We start from the raw sequence: 15,972 nt of genomic DNA, 5'->3' as shown, positions 1-15,972 counted from the left end.
CGAAATGCTTCCTAGTTTCTTCTCCGTGACATTGAGGAAATGCTTCCTCTTTTCTTGTTCAGGACATCAATGATATACTTCCTAATTTCTTCTACACGACATCAATGAAATGCTTCATTTCTTCTCCATGACATCGATGAAATGTTTCCTAATTTCTTTATCACGACATTGATGAAATGCTCTCTTTTCTTCTTCACGACATTGTTGAAAAACTTCCTCTTTTCTTTTTCATGACATCGATGAAACGTTTCCTGTTTTCTTTTTCATGACATCGATGAAAACTTCATAATTTCTTATTAATGACATTGAGAAAATGCTTCCTCATTTCTTCTCCATAACATTTTTTTAAGGACATTGATGAAATGCCTCCTAATTTCTTCTTTATGACATTGATGACATGCTTCCTCTTCTTCTTCTTGAAAGAAAACAGAAGGTCAAGAATGGTATAAATAAATATAATTTTATTGTGCAAAATATATTGTGTCAAGGTAGTTTTAATTTCTGTTCAATCTGTAAATATTCTTTTGAAAATGGATTAAAAAAGAAATTATTATAGCAATGTTTGCATTAAAGACTGGTACAGAAAAGTATTGTTTAATCTGAATTTTAATTTTTTTTCTGTAATAGTAACTTAAAACTATCATATGAGTTGGAAAACTATACTTTTATATTCCTTTTATGATATTGTTCAAAGTCAAACTATCTCCTAGACTATAAAGCATAATTCAGAACTAGACGTTACTACAATGTAAGAGTACATTTTAACAGTTAAGCTACGTTTTTCCAGCAGATTCAATCACAACTTTTGATCAATTAAAATTAAAACTTTGTATTAGCTGCTATATACATATATGTATATAAAACTCTATACCATCAGTAGTCTATCTTTGAATATAATAGTTATCTGCCTTTGCAGGTAGGTATTGATTGTATGTAATCAAGGATGTAAATGAAGTTGCATAACGTAAACGTAATAATTTTCTGCAAAAAAAAAAAGACTTCATTTTCACATAGTTTTAATTACATGAAATAACAATGTCACAGCAGATACTAGCTGAAAGGGAGATAATTCTAATACATATCTATACCATTAAAATAAAGCTCTAGTCAGGAAAGGTAACTGTATATATATTGTTAGAATGATGTATATAGCTTAAAGCAGAGAAATCTATACATTTTTACCGGCAAGATCCAAAAGTGAATGGATTTTAGAAAGACCTATTGATATAACAAGCACTATCCAGTACAATATGATTTATGGATTTCCAAGTCACGCATTCTTGAATACATTTTATCACACTTTTCACATGAAAACATCTCATTTTTTGTGTAGTCTGTATCACTGCCTGCTGCAGTTGTCTCCCTTGGAGCTCGTGGTAAAGAATGCAGTTTTCCAGAGGGGGGCCTAACACTGACGCCTGTAATATATAAAATAAGAAACTGTTATCAAAAGTTTCTTTAAAAGATATCAAATAATAATAACAGAATTTAAAAATATGGATTAAAAACATGAGTAGAATTATTCTTGTAGTGAATTATAGACTTCTGTCTTTTCAAATTGAGCTCATTTCTCATAAATTTGAGATATAAATTTTTTTATAAATTTGCTATCAACATCATTATTTATTATTTCATTTGAGATATAAATTTTTTTATAAATTTGCTATCAACATCATTATTTATTATTTCACTTTTGAAGAGTTTCATTCTCAGAAAAAATACTGAACAAAAGAAAAGCTGTTAAATAGTACCATACAGCCCATTATTTACGCAGGGACATTTCCAGAGTTCATGGGCCATCACTTTGGTCATGAAATATTATCAGTGAATTATTAAGAATCAATTGAATTATTTATTTTGATTTGCTAAAATTCTATTTTCTACATGAAGTACTAGGTCCAGGTCACAGAAAATTTTGGCACACAAAATAACCGGCTACATAGTAATCTTTTCCTAACTTAATTTCCACCAACCTTTGGAATGTGACATGGTGTTGAGGTCATTAACACCTAACTTTGCAGCCTTCCTGATCTGTATATATGCACTGATGCTGCTGGAGTTTACCGGAGCCACCACTTTCCCACTGGATGGTCGACTCCGACTTCCGGTGCTTGGAGTTTCCCCCCTCCGACTGGCACTCGGAGGCCTGGTGCCTCGCCCCACTACAAACTCGTCCATCTGAGACTTGCCATCTGAGGGAGGCGACTTGGCTTTGTTATGTTCTTTTTTTGGGGGACTTTGCTGCTGTGGCTGCTGCCGTTGTCTGAAGAGAGCTTTCGTATTTGTTTTATTATCATGCTGTTCATGGGAGTTCTCCTGCGATGTGGAACTAGACAAAAGAATAATATGGCTAAGTAATTATAAATTGAATCAATTTTTAAATTATAACATATTTGCTGATTTTGTCAGTACTGTTTAATTCTAAAAGCATATAGCTAGGTCGACAATCCACTTTGTAAAAGTTGTAAGATGTTTTATTTTGTATAATGTAAAAGATATTTCAGCCTAATGTTTCAGTCCTATCAACTGCCAGGGTCAATTGTTTTGAGGGAAAGAAACCATAAACAATGAAATAAAGGAATCAATCCTGATATCAAGAATAACAGAAAGTTTTCAAAGAAGAAAACAAATACCTTTCTGGTATCCACATGTTGTTAGCATCAGTTTGAGCTTTGTTTAGTTGTTGTTGATTCCATAGTGCTACTGGCTTAGTGGTCTTAAAACAAATCAACAAAAGTCACTTACAATGTAGTATTGTATCAAATATAAAATTTGTGCGGGACTAGTGTCTCCAGTTGTGATGGAACATAAATATTTGCAATCTTCTCGTTGAAATGATGTTGGCTTTGGATATTATCTTTTGACGTCATTTCATTAGCAATACAATATAATTAAAATTAGACTTGTAACTCCGCTCCACTACGATACTCTACATTACACTTCAATACAAGATCTTGTATTGGAGCGTAATGTAGACTAGTATCGTAGTGGAGTGGAATTACAAGTCTTATTAGATTGATTACCAATAGAAACAAAAGTCCTGCACCAACATTTTGTGGTAACATGTGGTAAGTCAATTATTACCATCATTTAACAGTAACCAAGAAAACAATGAAAGGCTCTACAGAGCAAACATTTCATGTTAACAGATTCTGTAATATATAACTCCTATACCGTTTCAGTCCAGGCCTGTTTAGGAGGTGACGTTCCAGGTCCCCGCTGTACAGACAGAATCTTAGTGATAGAGTTTCTCAGTCCCTCATTCTGTTCCTCCAGTATATTGATCCTCTGTGAGTTAGCCTTTACCTGGTTCTCCATGTCAACCACAATGTCACCAGTACCTTCAATATAAACATCAAATGTCAACCACAATGTCACCAGTACCTTCAATATAAACATCAAATGTCAACCACAATGTCACCTGTGCCTTCAATATATACATCAAATGTCAACCAAAATGTCTCATGTGCCTTCAATATATACATCAAATGTCAACCACATTGTCACCAGTACCTTCAATATAAACATCAAATGTCAACCACAATGTTACCAGTGCCTTCAATAAAAACATCAAATGTCAACCACAATGTTACCAGAGCCAAATATAAACATCAAATGTCAACGACAATGTCACCAGTACCTTCCATATAAACATCAAATGTCAACCACAATGTTACCAGAGCCAAATATAAACATCAAATGTCAACGACAATGTCATCAGTACCTTTAATATAAACATCAAATGTCAACAACAATGTCACCAGTACCTTCCATATAAACATCAAATGTCAACCACAATGTCACCAGTACCTTCATATAAACATCAAATGTCAACACAATTACCACTATACCAAATTCAACCACAATGTCCACCAGTACCTTCAATATAAACATCAAATGTCAACACAATGTCACCAGTACCTTCAATATAAACATCAAATGTCAACCACAATGTCACCAGTACCTTCAATATAACCATCACCATGTCAACCACAATGTCACCAGTACCTTCAATATATACCATCACCATGTCAACCACAAGGCCACCAGTACCTTCAATATAAACATCACCATGTCAACCACAATGTCACCAGTACCTTCAATATACACACCATGTCAACCACAATGTCACCAGTACCTTCAATATAACATCACCATGTCAACCACAATGTCACCAGTACCTTCAATATAAACATCAAATGTCAACCACAATGTCACCAGTACCTTCAATATAAACATCAAATGTCAACCACAATGTCACCAGTACCTTCAATATAAACATCAAATGTCAACCACAATGTCACCAGTACCTTCAATATAAACATCAAATGTCAACCACAATGTCACCAGTACCTTCAATATAAACATCACCATGTCAACCACAATGTCACCAGTACCTTCAATATAAACATCAAATGTCAACCACAATGTCACCAGTACCTTCAATATAAACATCAAATGTCAACCACAATGTCACCAGTACCTTCAATATAAACATCAAATGTCAACCACAATGTCACCAGTACCTTCAATATAAACATCAAATGTCAACCACAATGTCACCAGTACCTTCAATATAAACATCAAATGTCAACCACAATGTCACCAGTACCTTCAATATAAACATCAAATGTCAACCACAATGTCACCAGTACCTTCAATATAAACATCAAATGTCAACCACAATGTCACCAGTACCTTCAATATAAACATCACCATGTCAACCACAATGTCACCAGTACCTTCAATATAAACATCAAATGTCAACCACAATGTCACCAGTACCTTCAATATAAACATCAAATGTCAACCACAATGTCACCAGTACCTTCAATATAAACATCAAATGTCAACCACAATGTCACCAGTACAGTAAACAATCTACCTTCAATATAAACATCAAATGTCAACACAATGTCACCAGTACCTTCAATCAACATCAAATGTCAACCACAATGTCACCAGTACCTTCAATATAAACATCAAATGTCAACCACAATGTCACCAGTACCTTCAATATAAACATCAAATGTCAACCACAATGTCACCAGTACCTTCAATATATACAAAATGTCAACCACAATGTCAACCAGTCACCAGTTCCTTCAATATAAACATCAAATGTCAACCACAATGTCACCAGTACCTTCAATATATAAACATCAAATGTCAACCACAATGTCACCAGTCAACCTTCCATATAAACATCAAATGTCAACCACAATGTCACCAGTACCTTCAATATAAACATCAAATGTCAACCACAATGTCACCAGTACCTTCAATATATACATCAAATGTCAACCACAATGTCACCAGTACCTTCAATATAAACATCACCATGTCAACCACAATGTCACCAGTACCTTCAATATAAACATCAAATGTCAACCACAATGTCACCAGTACCTTCAATATAAACATCAAATGTCAACCACAATGTCACCAGTACCTTCAATATAAACATCAAATGTCAACCACAATGTCACCAGTACCTTCAATATAAACATCAAATGTCAACCACAATGTCACCAGTACCTTCAATATATACAAATCAAATGTCAACCACAAAGCCATGTCACCATACCTTCAATATAAACATCAAATGTCAACCACATTGTCAACGGTACCTTCAATATAAACAAATCAAATGTCACCACAATGTCACTCAGTACCTTCAAATATAAACATCAAATGTCAACCACATTGTCACCAGTACTTCAATATAAACATCAAATCTCAACCACAATGTCACCATTACCTTTCAAGTATATACATCAATGTCAACCGCAAAAGGGTGTCACCGGTACCTTTCAATATAAAACATCAAATGTCAACCACATAATGTCACCATTTACCTTCAATATAAACATCAAATGTCAACCACATTGTCACCACTACCTACAATTATAAAACTTCAAATGTCAACCACATTGTCACAGTACTTCAATCTGAACATCAAATGTCAACCAGGTCACCACAATGTCACCAGTACCTATCAATATATGAACATCAAATGTCAACCAAAATGTCACCAGTACCTTCAATATATGTACATCACCATGTCAACCACAAATGTCACCAGTACCTTCAATATATACATCAAATGTCAACCACAATGTCACCAGTACCTTCAATATAAACATCAAATGTCAACCACAATGTCACCAGTACCTTCAATATAAACATCAAATGTCAACCACAATGTCACCAGTACCTTCAATATAAACATCAAATGTCAACCACAATGTCAACCAGTACCTTCAATTCATATAGAACATCAAATATCAACCGACAATGTCACCAGTACCTTCATATATTGTCAACCAAAATGTCAGGTACCATCAATATAAACATTCAAATGTCAACCACAATGTCACCAGTACCTTCAATATAAACAACAAATGTCAACCACAAATGTCCACCATACCTTCATTATAAAAACATCAAATTGTCAACCACAATGTCACCAGTACCGTTCATTCAATATATGTCACATCAAATGTCCAACCACAATGTTCCACCAGTACCTTCAATATAAAACATCAATGTCAACCACAATGTCACCAGTACCTTCAATATCACACAATAAACATCAAATGTCAACCACAATGTCACCTAGTACCATTCAATGGTCACCATCAAATTCACCTTCAATACCATCAATATAATAACATCAAATGTCAACACAATGTCACCAGTACCTTCAATATAAACATCAAATGTTCAACCAACAATGTCACCATTACCTTCAATATAAACCATCAAATGTCAACACAAATGTCACCATAGTACCTTCAATATAAACATCAGAATGTCAACCACAATGTCACCAGTACCTTCAAATATAATCACCAAATGTCAACCCTCAAAGTCAACCAGTAACCTTTCAATACATAAACCACTATGTCAAACCTTCAACAAAACAACAAAAGTCAACAATTGTCACCAGTACCTTCAATATAAAACATCACAGTATATAAAAGGGGAGAATGGCAAAAAAAAAAGACAAGCAGGCGGTATACATCCTTCAGACAGAGTATACATATTACCAATGTGCACCTTAAAAGTGTCTGATGTACTATTTATGATTTTGTTTGAGACATTACCTTGAAGATCTGGTGATTGACAGGTCCCATTAAGATCTGGTTATTCAATCATGAGTCCTCTCTCGCTCCTTGCCTCCTCCAAATGGTGTTCTATGCTCTGTATCTGTTCTCCAGTTTACTTAAGAGTCTTGAAATCTGTCCTTCTCAGCACACAGTGTTCTATCAACACCCGGGTATGTTAAATTAAACACATTAATCAAATTAAGTGCAAGTTAGTTTTGTGTTTCACTTTATTAAGAAACACCCAAGCTCCATTCAATAAGTTAAAGATGCTCCATTCATGACAGATCAATATGCTATACTCATCATTTGAAAAATAATTGGTGTTTATCGTTTATGTACATGTCACCAGTATGTCTACTTGACACAACAGATAATATAAACCATTTATGTTGCTTCAATGGTGCATGTCAATCAGTAATTCATTCATTATAGGACATAATGCGATATAATCAATTTTTTCATGCAATTAATTCACCATTTTGAATATTTTTTATCTGTAAGTACTTGAAATTATAAGCTCAAACTTTTCAATGGTGGAAATCAAATGTCAAAAGTGGCTAACTTTTGTAAAACTGGAGAAAGGTACTAAATCGTCTGCTCCAGTGCTTTTATTAGAGAAAAAATAATTTGTCAGCAATGGAGCATCTTTAAGCATGAGTACCTTCAAATTACACTAACAATAAAAGGCACAGTCAATAAGTTTGCTCTAAGACACTAAATGATTAATATCATCAAATGAAGATGTCACCAGGTTTATAAGTGTAGAAAATGTGTGGAATGCAGTACCCAGAGAAAACAAATGTCAACCACGACCAAAGGTCAGTACATGTACCTGGCAACTGCCCCGCATGGGATTTGAACCTGAATCCTAGAGGTCAACATCAAATGCTGATGGAAATACAATGTATGCAATAACATCTTCAAACAACTCAAATGTCACCACAATGTCACCACAGCTTCAAAGAACCAACACCAAGTACTTGTAGACTCAAATGCATAATAAAGCTGGTAATTAAGAGACCTATAAGATTTTTTTCAATATATAAAACACTTAAATACATCTGCATGCATTTACCATCATAAACATATTTGATTTTACTTGTAGCTGAATTCGTGACCTTTCTCAGCTTTCTGTGACCTTCTAAAGAATGTCAAGCTGTCACAGTACCTTTTTTTTTTTAACACATTTTTTATTTTTGCTCAATGTAACTTTGTCAACCTGCTCCAGTGCCTTCTGTAGAGATTCCTGAGCGGCCTTCCCGCTCCTCCTCTGCCAGGCCGACCTGATCCTTGAGTTCTTCAAATGTCAACCACAATGGTCCAGCGTATCCAGCCTCTGTAGCAAACATGTCCTGCTTGACTGTAAACTCTGAAACATATAACACAATACAATGACAAGTGATAGTCTGTCACCATAGGGAATATAATACAGTTGAACAACCACAATGTCACCATAAAATATAAATTTAAAGCCCACCATCTTTTTGAAACAAAATATTTCTTAAAAACCTTCAATATATAACATCAAATGTCAACCATAAATGGCACAGTACCTTCAACATCAAACAAATGTCAAGATTACCTGCGTACATCTAATGTCAACATACTCTACAAAATCATCAAATTCAACCATTTGGAAAGATAGTGCATGTCACCGCAGGGCCTTTATAACATGATGTGTCATCTCCATTAATGGAATAGTACACATTTGAAACTCTACGTCACCAGTTACCTTCAAAAAAATTTAAACTCAACTGACTAACTTTAGTCTGAGATGACAGATCTCTCTACACTAGCTTGCTGTCAGAGTTACGATAAATTTTATAGGTTAATATTTTTTAGTTTTTTTAATGAATCCTTACCTTGCCATGTTTGGAACAACTTTTATTCTTTGCTAAACTCTCTACCACATTACCTTAGAAGACTTGTCAAACTGACTCTGGATCTTTGTTAGTTCACTCTGAAGTTTCTGAATCTCCTCTAGTTAGCATTTGTTTCACCCTCCAAATCATCAAATGTCAAACCGTTCTTTTGTTTCTTCTGTTAGAAAAATAAAAACCAGTATTCAAATCTTCAACCCACAATTGAGACAACCCAAAAAGAACAACTGTCAATGTCAATACCTAATTCTATTTTCAAGAAGTATATATATTCAAATGTCAATAATGGTGTACCTTCAATATAAACATCAAATGTCTAAAAGAATAAAAATCAAAATAAACAAATCAAAAAGTCAGTGTTACATGTATGAGATGGATAAAGTATGAAATCACTAGACTGAGTAGACCACCCAAAATTTACACGAAATGGGATAAAATCAAAATATAAAGAATAAAATGCACTCATTATTTTCTAAATTGATAGAACCCATTTCCCACATCAGCCCAATATTAAAACAACGAAAGAAACGCAATCTCAAATCAAGTTAAAGCATCTATTCTTAAAAAATGTAGGCTCCTCCTCTGAATTGTCAGTTAAAAACAAATAAAAGAAAAATTTTGACTTAATGTCAGACATTCTCTTGCAATAAAAGGTAAATCTTCAGGAAATTAAATCTGTTAGATTTTCATATCAATTATAAAAAAAACATCCATACAGTCCTAGGGTAGTAAGAAGGCATTGCTGTCTTTCTAAGTCAGCTTTATAAGTCTGTAGCTGTTGTTCCAGCGTTGTCTTTGTTGATGTTAGTTCATTCTTCTGCATAGTCATCGCAGCATAGTCTCCTGGTGATCACTCTCCATGTCCTTGACCTTGAGGTCATACTGTTTCCTCAGAGCTGCCTGAACCTCACGCTCTGTCCTCATTTCACTAGTAACCTTCTAAACATCAAATGTCACACTCGCTTTTCTAGCTTTTTAACACTTCTTTTCATAAGTTCTCCACCTCAATCTAAATTTTGAGATTTGATCTATCACTTCTAATATATTATCCTGGTTTTATTGTTGATTCTATAGGGTCTTTGTGTTTGTTCCCGCCTGCCCACCTTGCCATAACATTGGCTGTCAGCCACTTTAAATTCTGCTTATCACTAGGTGGGGCTATTGCGTAGACAAATACTGTCACGGCAGTTTGATGATTTTTTACACATAGTGACGATTAAGTCCCCTGTGGGCTTGAAACTTTTCTGAGCAATGTGACATGCCTCACATGGCACGAAGGCACATAGTCTGACATGACTTTACTGTTAGCGATCTTCTAGCGATTCCCTCGAACTTTCTGGCAGTGTATATAGGAGTTGGTGGCTGACATTTGACTTGTTGGATATCTGACCTAAGATGTTCAGACATGTGTGAACCTGTTCTAGAGCCATCTTCACTCAAATCTGATGCCTTCTTAATGTTGTTTTCTAATTCTTCTAGTTTTCTGTTTTTTGTTTTGATCTGAAACGTACAAAAAGAATATTATTTACACTGTAAAATGCAAGATTATGTCAACTGGTCTACAAATGGTGAGTTTAATAATGGATTACATTGTATGTATATGCAAGCACTTATTCATGAAACATGTATATAATACATGCAATACACTTAATACATGCAATAAGTATTGTATATATGGACACTTTGTATAAAAACATAATAGATATAAACAGTTAAAGATATTTCCTAAATCTATATATCGATTTAGATGGTTTATACTCATAATGCCGTTCAAACATATCCTTTTTAGAACATGCAGCAAATGAAAAAAAGGAGGCCCCACTTTTGTTCTAGAAGTTCATTCCATTTATACAGTGGGGCTCTATTTTACCTGAAAAGAACTTAATCAATCTTGTCAATCCTCAAAACATTGTTCCTTTCTGTTAAGGTATCTAACACAGCCCCCTGTTTGATTGATAACTCTTATTCTATTTAATTGCGCTGTAAAATATTTGTCTTCTTTCATTGTCCCATTTTACTGTTCGTGTAATATTATGTAATCATGTTCGTTTTGTGTGTCTTGATAAAGGGACAGATCGCCTTGAAAATTTGACAATTTTTTTTTTGTCCACATGGTTAAGAATTACTTCTTTGTCCCTTCAATATTAAATCTATAATATACCCGGTACTGATGTCTACGACCCTTACAAATCGGACATGGTCTGTTGAAGCATGGTTTAGAAGTTGTATCTGACGATTTGAGTACTGTTTAACCACCAGGCCGACGGAAGTGTTACTGGTATCTGCTAGGTCGACACCACCTCTGGACATTGTCTGCTTGTTAAAGGCTGACAGGGTCTGCAATCAAATACACAAATCTGAAATAAAATGACAATTTTGATACATAGACCAATACAGGAAAGTGCAGTGACAAGATGAAAGCAGTCGAACACATGGTAAAATACCATCATCCTATTTGGTATGGGTAAAACAAAATCTGAAAATAGTATGTCAAGAATGTATACTTTCCCCTACTATGTACATGATTTGCTACACAGAATGTAATAGTTATAAAATCAATCTACAAATGTTCATTTATTAATTAATTACTATTTATTCATTGATTTTTGTTAAACAAATTGTAAATAGAGAGCATCGAAACATTTTACTTTTGACTTCATTCATCCCTCCTGAGACAAAATCAAGGGACATTTAGATTTTCCAGTAGTCAAATTCAAATCAAGGACATTGGACACTGTGGAATTCCAGTGGTCAATATGTAGTTAGAGGACAATTTGAAAATTTGTGTTTCTGATTTTGACAATCAAAGTCCATAATCATCATACAGATGTACATGATACTGATTATATTGACATGTCATGATCAGAAGTATGCAGGGTTTAAAGATATAAATTTTTAAAAACAGCAGTGTTTTTCCTGAGTATTTTGGGAAACTGTCACCTTGTGAAAATTGGGAATTTTTTGTGCGATAAAAAGTAGGAAAATTGGGAAAAATTTTAAGTGTGTATGGAAAGTTTGGAAAAGGTAGAAATAAACAAATTATGCTTTCTCTAAGAATCATTGTAAGAAATGTATACTAAAATAACGATGTTTTTCAGACTTTGGAATTTCCAGATTTTTTGTTTTGTTTTGTCACACAAAATACTCTTCAACTCACTGATTTAGGGAAATTTAGACATAGATTTAGGGAAAAAATAAACAAGAAATACAATTGGGAATGGGCCGAAATTCGGCCCCAATCAACTATATTACATTGTCAACATTAAAGGATAATGGATTATAATTATTGTCAGCAAATTGTTACAGAAATTACAATTACCTTCAATATAAAAGTTCATAAACCTTTTCAGGAAATGTGTAAACTTGACATATCCTCAGCGTCATCAGAGTAAACTGTACAAATCTAGGAGGTCGATATCTGCTGTCTAACTAGACTGAGAGTTTCTGGGAATTTCCAGACGGCTGCTGCACCGTGTCCGACACAATTTCACCAATAGCCCCTTAGGTCTGTTTACATCCTGCTTCAGACTTTTCCAGGATGATTCTCCCATGGCAATCAGCCATGACCTTCAGGAATTTAATACAGTTGAAACTGATGACTGTTAGCTCTTATCACCATCTCTTGACACTATCAAATTTTTTTTACAAATACACATTCTTTTCTACACTTCTTTTCATAAGTCTCACTCATATAATTGCAAGATGTGGACCTATCAATTTATTATTGGTTATAATCATCTCTTTGAAAAGATAGTTTTGTTCATTTCTTCTATTTTAAGAGCTATTCACTTTCTATTATGGAGAACATTGCTGTAGATTGACGGCTACGTTTCACCAATCTCAATGACGATTTAAGTCCCTGAGAGTTTTCTAATTCTTCTAGGTTTTCTGTTTATTGTTTTTATCTGAAACATGTACAAAAAGAATATCTATGCGACAGTTAAATTACACTGTAAATGCAGGGAACAGTGTTGTCTGAAATGTGAATTTTTGAAATAATTGAGTTTGAACCCTGGTCCTCCAATGCACGATTTGAACATTGTATATCACACTGCAAGAACACTTAATACAATAAGTATTGTCAATATATGATGGACATTTGTATAGCCCATAAAGATGTAACCTGTGGTTGTAAGATATCCTAGTAAAGTATATATCCATCGATTCACTCAAAATTGATGCCTTCAGTTTACTCAATTGCCGATAAAACATTCTTTTTTGAACTGCAGCAAATGAAAAAGGCCCCACTTTTGTTCTAGAAGTTTCATTCTACATTTTACCTCTATTTTAACTAGGTACCTTAATAAGAATTTAAAAATCAAATGTCATTTTATAATGCAACATATTGTTAAATTATTGTTAATTACATATCAAACACAGCCCCCCTGTTAATGATTGATAAGTATTTATCTATCTTTAATTGCATCTTAAAATATATAAACAGTTAAAATATTTCAACATGTTTTGTAATATTAAACATAATCATGTTCGTTTTGTTTGTTCCTCATTTCAATACATATTCCTTGACAGATCGCTTGCAGCAAATTTCCCCATTTTCCACATCTAGAAGTTCTAATTCCAATTTTGGGGCTTGTACCACATTAGGTTAATGAATTACTTCTTTGTCCCCTTATAAAATTCATATAATCTTATTCCTTTCTAGACTAAATATACATTAGTACTGATGTCTATGACCCTTACATCGGACATGTAAAAAGGCATTTCTCTTCTGATTGACTTTGCAATGGTTTGAGAGTTGTATCTAAATTATGATTTGAGTAATTGGCATGACACCAGGCGACGGAAAAAACTTTCTAAATCTGCTAGGTTAATTCTTCTGTCTGATGATCATTGTCTGCTTGATGTTTTTAAAGGATTTGACATGGTCTGTTCAAATTAGTTGAAATTGAAATAACGACATTTGATACACTGTTAACCAATACAGCCGACGGAAACAACAGTGACAAGATCTGCTAGGTCGACACACACCTGGTAAAATACCAACATTGTATGTCTACTAAATTAAAGGCAACAGGGTTTCCTATATACACAAATCTAAATGCAATAATATACACAGAATGTAATTTGATACATAGACCAATACAGGAAAAGTTCAGATTCATAAGTTAATTAAAATACCATCATCCTTGATTATTTTAACACAATTGAATTGAGAAGCAATCTAGTCATCAAAAAACATTCCTCAAGAATGTGTTTTTACCTTTATGCCAACATATTCATCCACTGAAGATATTTAGATTTAAAATCATCAAGGACATGATTAATTACAATTGGAATTCCATTGATGAAATGTAAACAATTAATTTGACTTTTTGAAACTTTGTGTTTCTAGCGACGACTTCAAAGTCCATAATCGGGACATGACTATTATATTGACATGTCATGATCAGGTTTTTTGTATGAGCAGGGTTTGTAAAGATATAAATTTTTAAAAACATATCAGTGTTTTTCCTGAGTAGTGTTTTTCCTGAGTTTTTTGGGAAACTGTCACCTTGTGAAAATTGGGAATTTTTGTGCGATAATGAGTAGGAAAATTGGGAAAAATTTTAAGTGTGTATGGAAAGGTTTGGAAAAAGGTAGAAATAAAACAATTATGCTTCTCTAAGAATCATTGTAAGAAATGTATACTAAAATAAAATACGATGTTTCAGACTTGGAATTTCCAGATTTTTTTTTGTTTTGTCACACAAAATACACTTCAACTCACTGATTTGGGAAATTTAGACATAGATTTGGGAAAAAATAACAAGAAATACAATTGGGAATGGGGGCCGAAATTCGGCCCCAAATATGATACAGGAAAAACACTGATTATAATTAAGTCAGCAAAATGTTACAGAAATTTGAACAATTACCTGTCAATAACAAGTTCATCACAGAGCAATGTGTGCCACTTGACATTCCTCGAGCAGTCATCAGAGTAACTGTACAAATCTAGGAGGTCCTCTATGTCTAAATCACAGGAGAGTTTTGTCTGGGAATTTCCAGGACGGCTGCTGCACCGGTCCAATCCTGGACACAATTTCACCAATAGCCCCACTGTAGGTCTGTTTACATCCTGCTTCAGACTTTCCAGGATAGCTTCATTTCCCAGCAATTCAGCCATGACCCTTTAGGAATTTAATGAAGACATATTCAATATTATATATGACACATACAATTTTATATATACCACACATGGATTTTTAGATATTGTAGCCACATATGTGTATATATTTAAATGTACAAAGTATATGTACATTGCATATAGGGGTAACAGATACACATGATTTTTAGATAATAAATTAAAGCTTCATTTTGTATATATATATTAATGAAAAGTAGTATGTACATTGCATCAATAGGGGAGGGATATAACGTAGTGATAGTAACCAATGGAGTGTCAAGGGTGCAGAAATTGATGACAGTGATCGAGAAATGCGCATATGTACATGTACAAATGGAGATCTAGAGTTAGCTACTGTTGGATCCGAAAAGATATCTTTTCCACGACTTCAGTAGCTACATATATGTAACATAGAGTATACTGTTTCAATTAAAAAGTGATGGGAATAAAATCGAATCCATTTTTATTAAAAAATAATATTAATTCAATGTAATAAAAGACAAAAGAAAAATCATTGATTGCAAAAGAAATATGGTATGTGTTGATTTGGGACTATATTAGTTATGAAAAATGGTTATACATTTCGAATTATAATAGGAATATTTAAAAAAAAAATGTGTTGAGTGGCCAACGACAACTACACGATGATGTAACATTTTCTATCATATTTCCCGGCTCACGGCAACTAACGTCGATGAAAAAGGCATTTTTTTTGACACTACTTTTCAGCCAACAATAAGACCTATATCATCATGATATAAAAGGGCACTGATTATTTGTGCAATTACTTGCCTGTTTGATATAAATTACGCTGATAGATAACAATTAAATGACTCGCTCAGTAAGTCCAGAG

General features: G+C 33.8%; 1 protein-coding gene and 1 long non-coding RNA gene across 3 annotated transcripts in view; both read right to left on the bottom strand.

The window, feature by feature from the left end:
• Positions 1-442: 442 nt before the first annotated feature.
• The window catches only part of LOC138331869 (coiled-coil domain-containing protein 157-like), a 74,034-nt gene continuing 58,504 nt past the window's right edge, over positions 443-15,972 (bottom strand). The window contains exons 8-11 of the mRNA XM_069279697.1: positions 3,175-3,341; positions 2,634-2,716; positions 1,974-2,329; positions 443-1,418 (exon numbers count right to left, since the gene is read on the bottom strand). Of these exons, the coding sequence (XP_069135798.1) occupies positions 1,237-1,418; positions 1,974-2,329; positions 2,634-2,716; positions 3,175-3,341 (788 nt within the window). The 3' untranslated portion in view covers positions 443-1,236. The remainder of the gene's footprint in view (positions 1,419-1,973; positions 2,330-2,633; positions 2,717-3,174; positions 3,342-15,972) is intronic.
• LOC138331871 (uncharacterized) overlaps positions 3,348-15,972 on the bottom strand; it is a 63,397-nt gene continuing 50,772 nt past the window's right edge. Inside the window, exons 1-4 of one of the 2 annotated variants that reach the window (XR_011209737.1) lie at positions 6,089-6,159; positions 5,194-5,538; positions 3,880-4,008; positions 3,348-3,810 (exon numbers count right to left, since the gene is read on the bottom strand). This is a non-coding gene — a long non-coding RNA (uncharacterized lncRNA). Of the gene's footprint in view, positions 3,811-3,879; positions 4,009-5,193; positions 5,539-6,088; positions 6,160-15,972 lie in introns of those variants that run through there. The other variant, XR_011209738.1, reaches the window with a different exon arrangement.

The sequence above is a fragment of the Argopecten irradians genome, chromosome 9 (assembly GCF_041381155.1).
Source record: "Argopecten irradians isolate NY chromosome 9, Ai_NY, whole genome shotgun sequence".
NCBI classification, from domain to species: Eukaryota; Metazoa; Mollusca; class Bivalvia; order Pectinida; family Pectinidae; genus Argopecten; species Argopecten irradians.
This window is presented reverse-complemented; position numbering and strand designations above follow the sequence as displayed.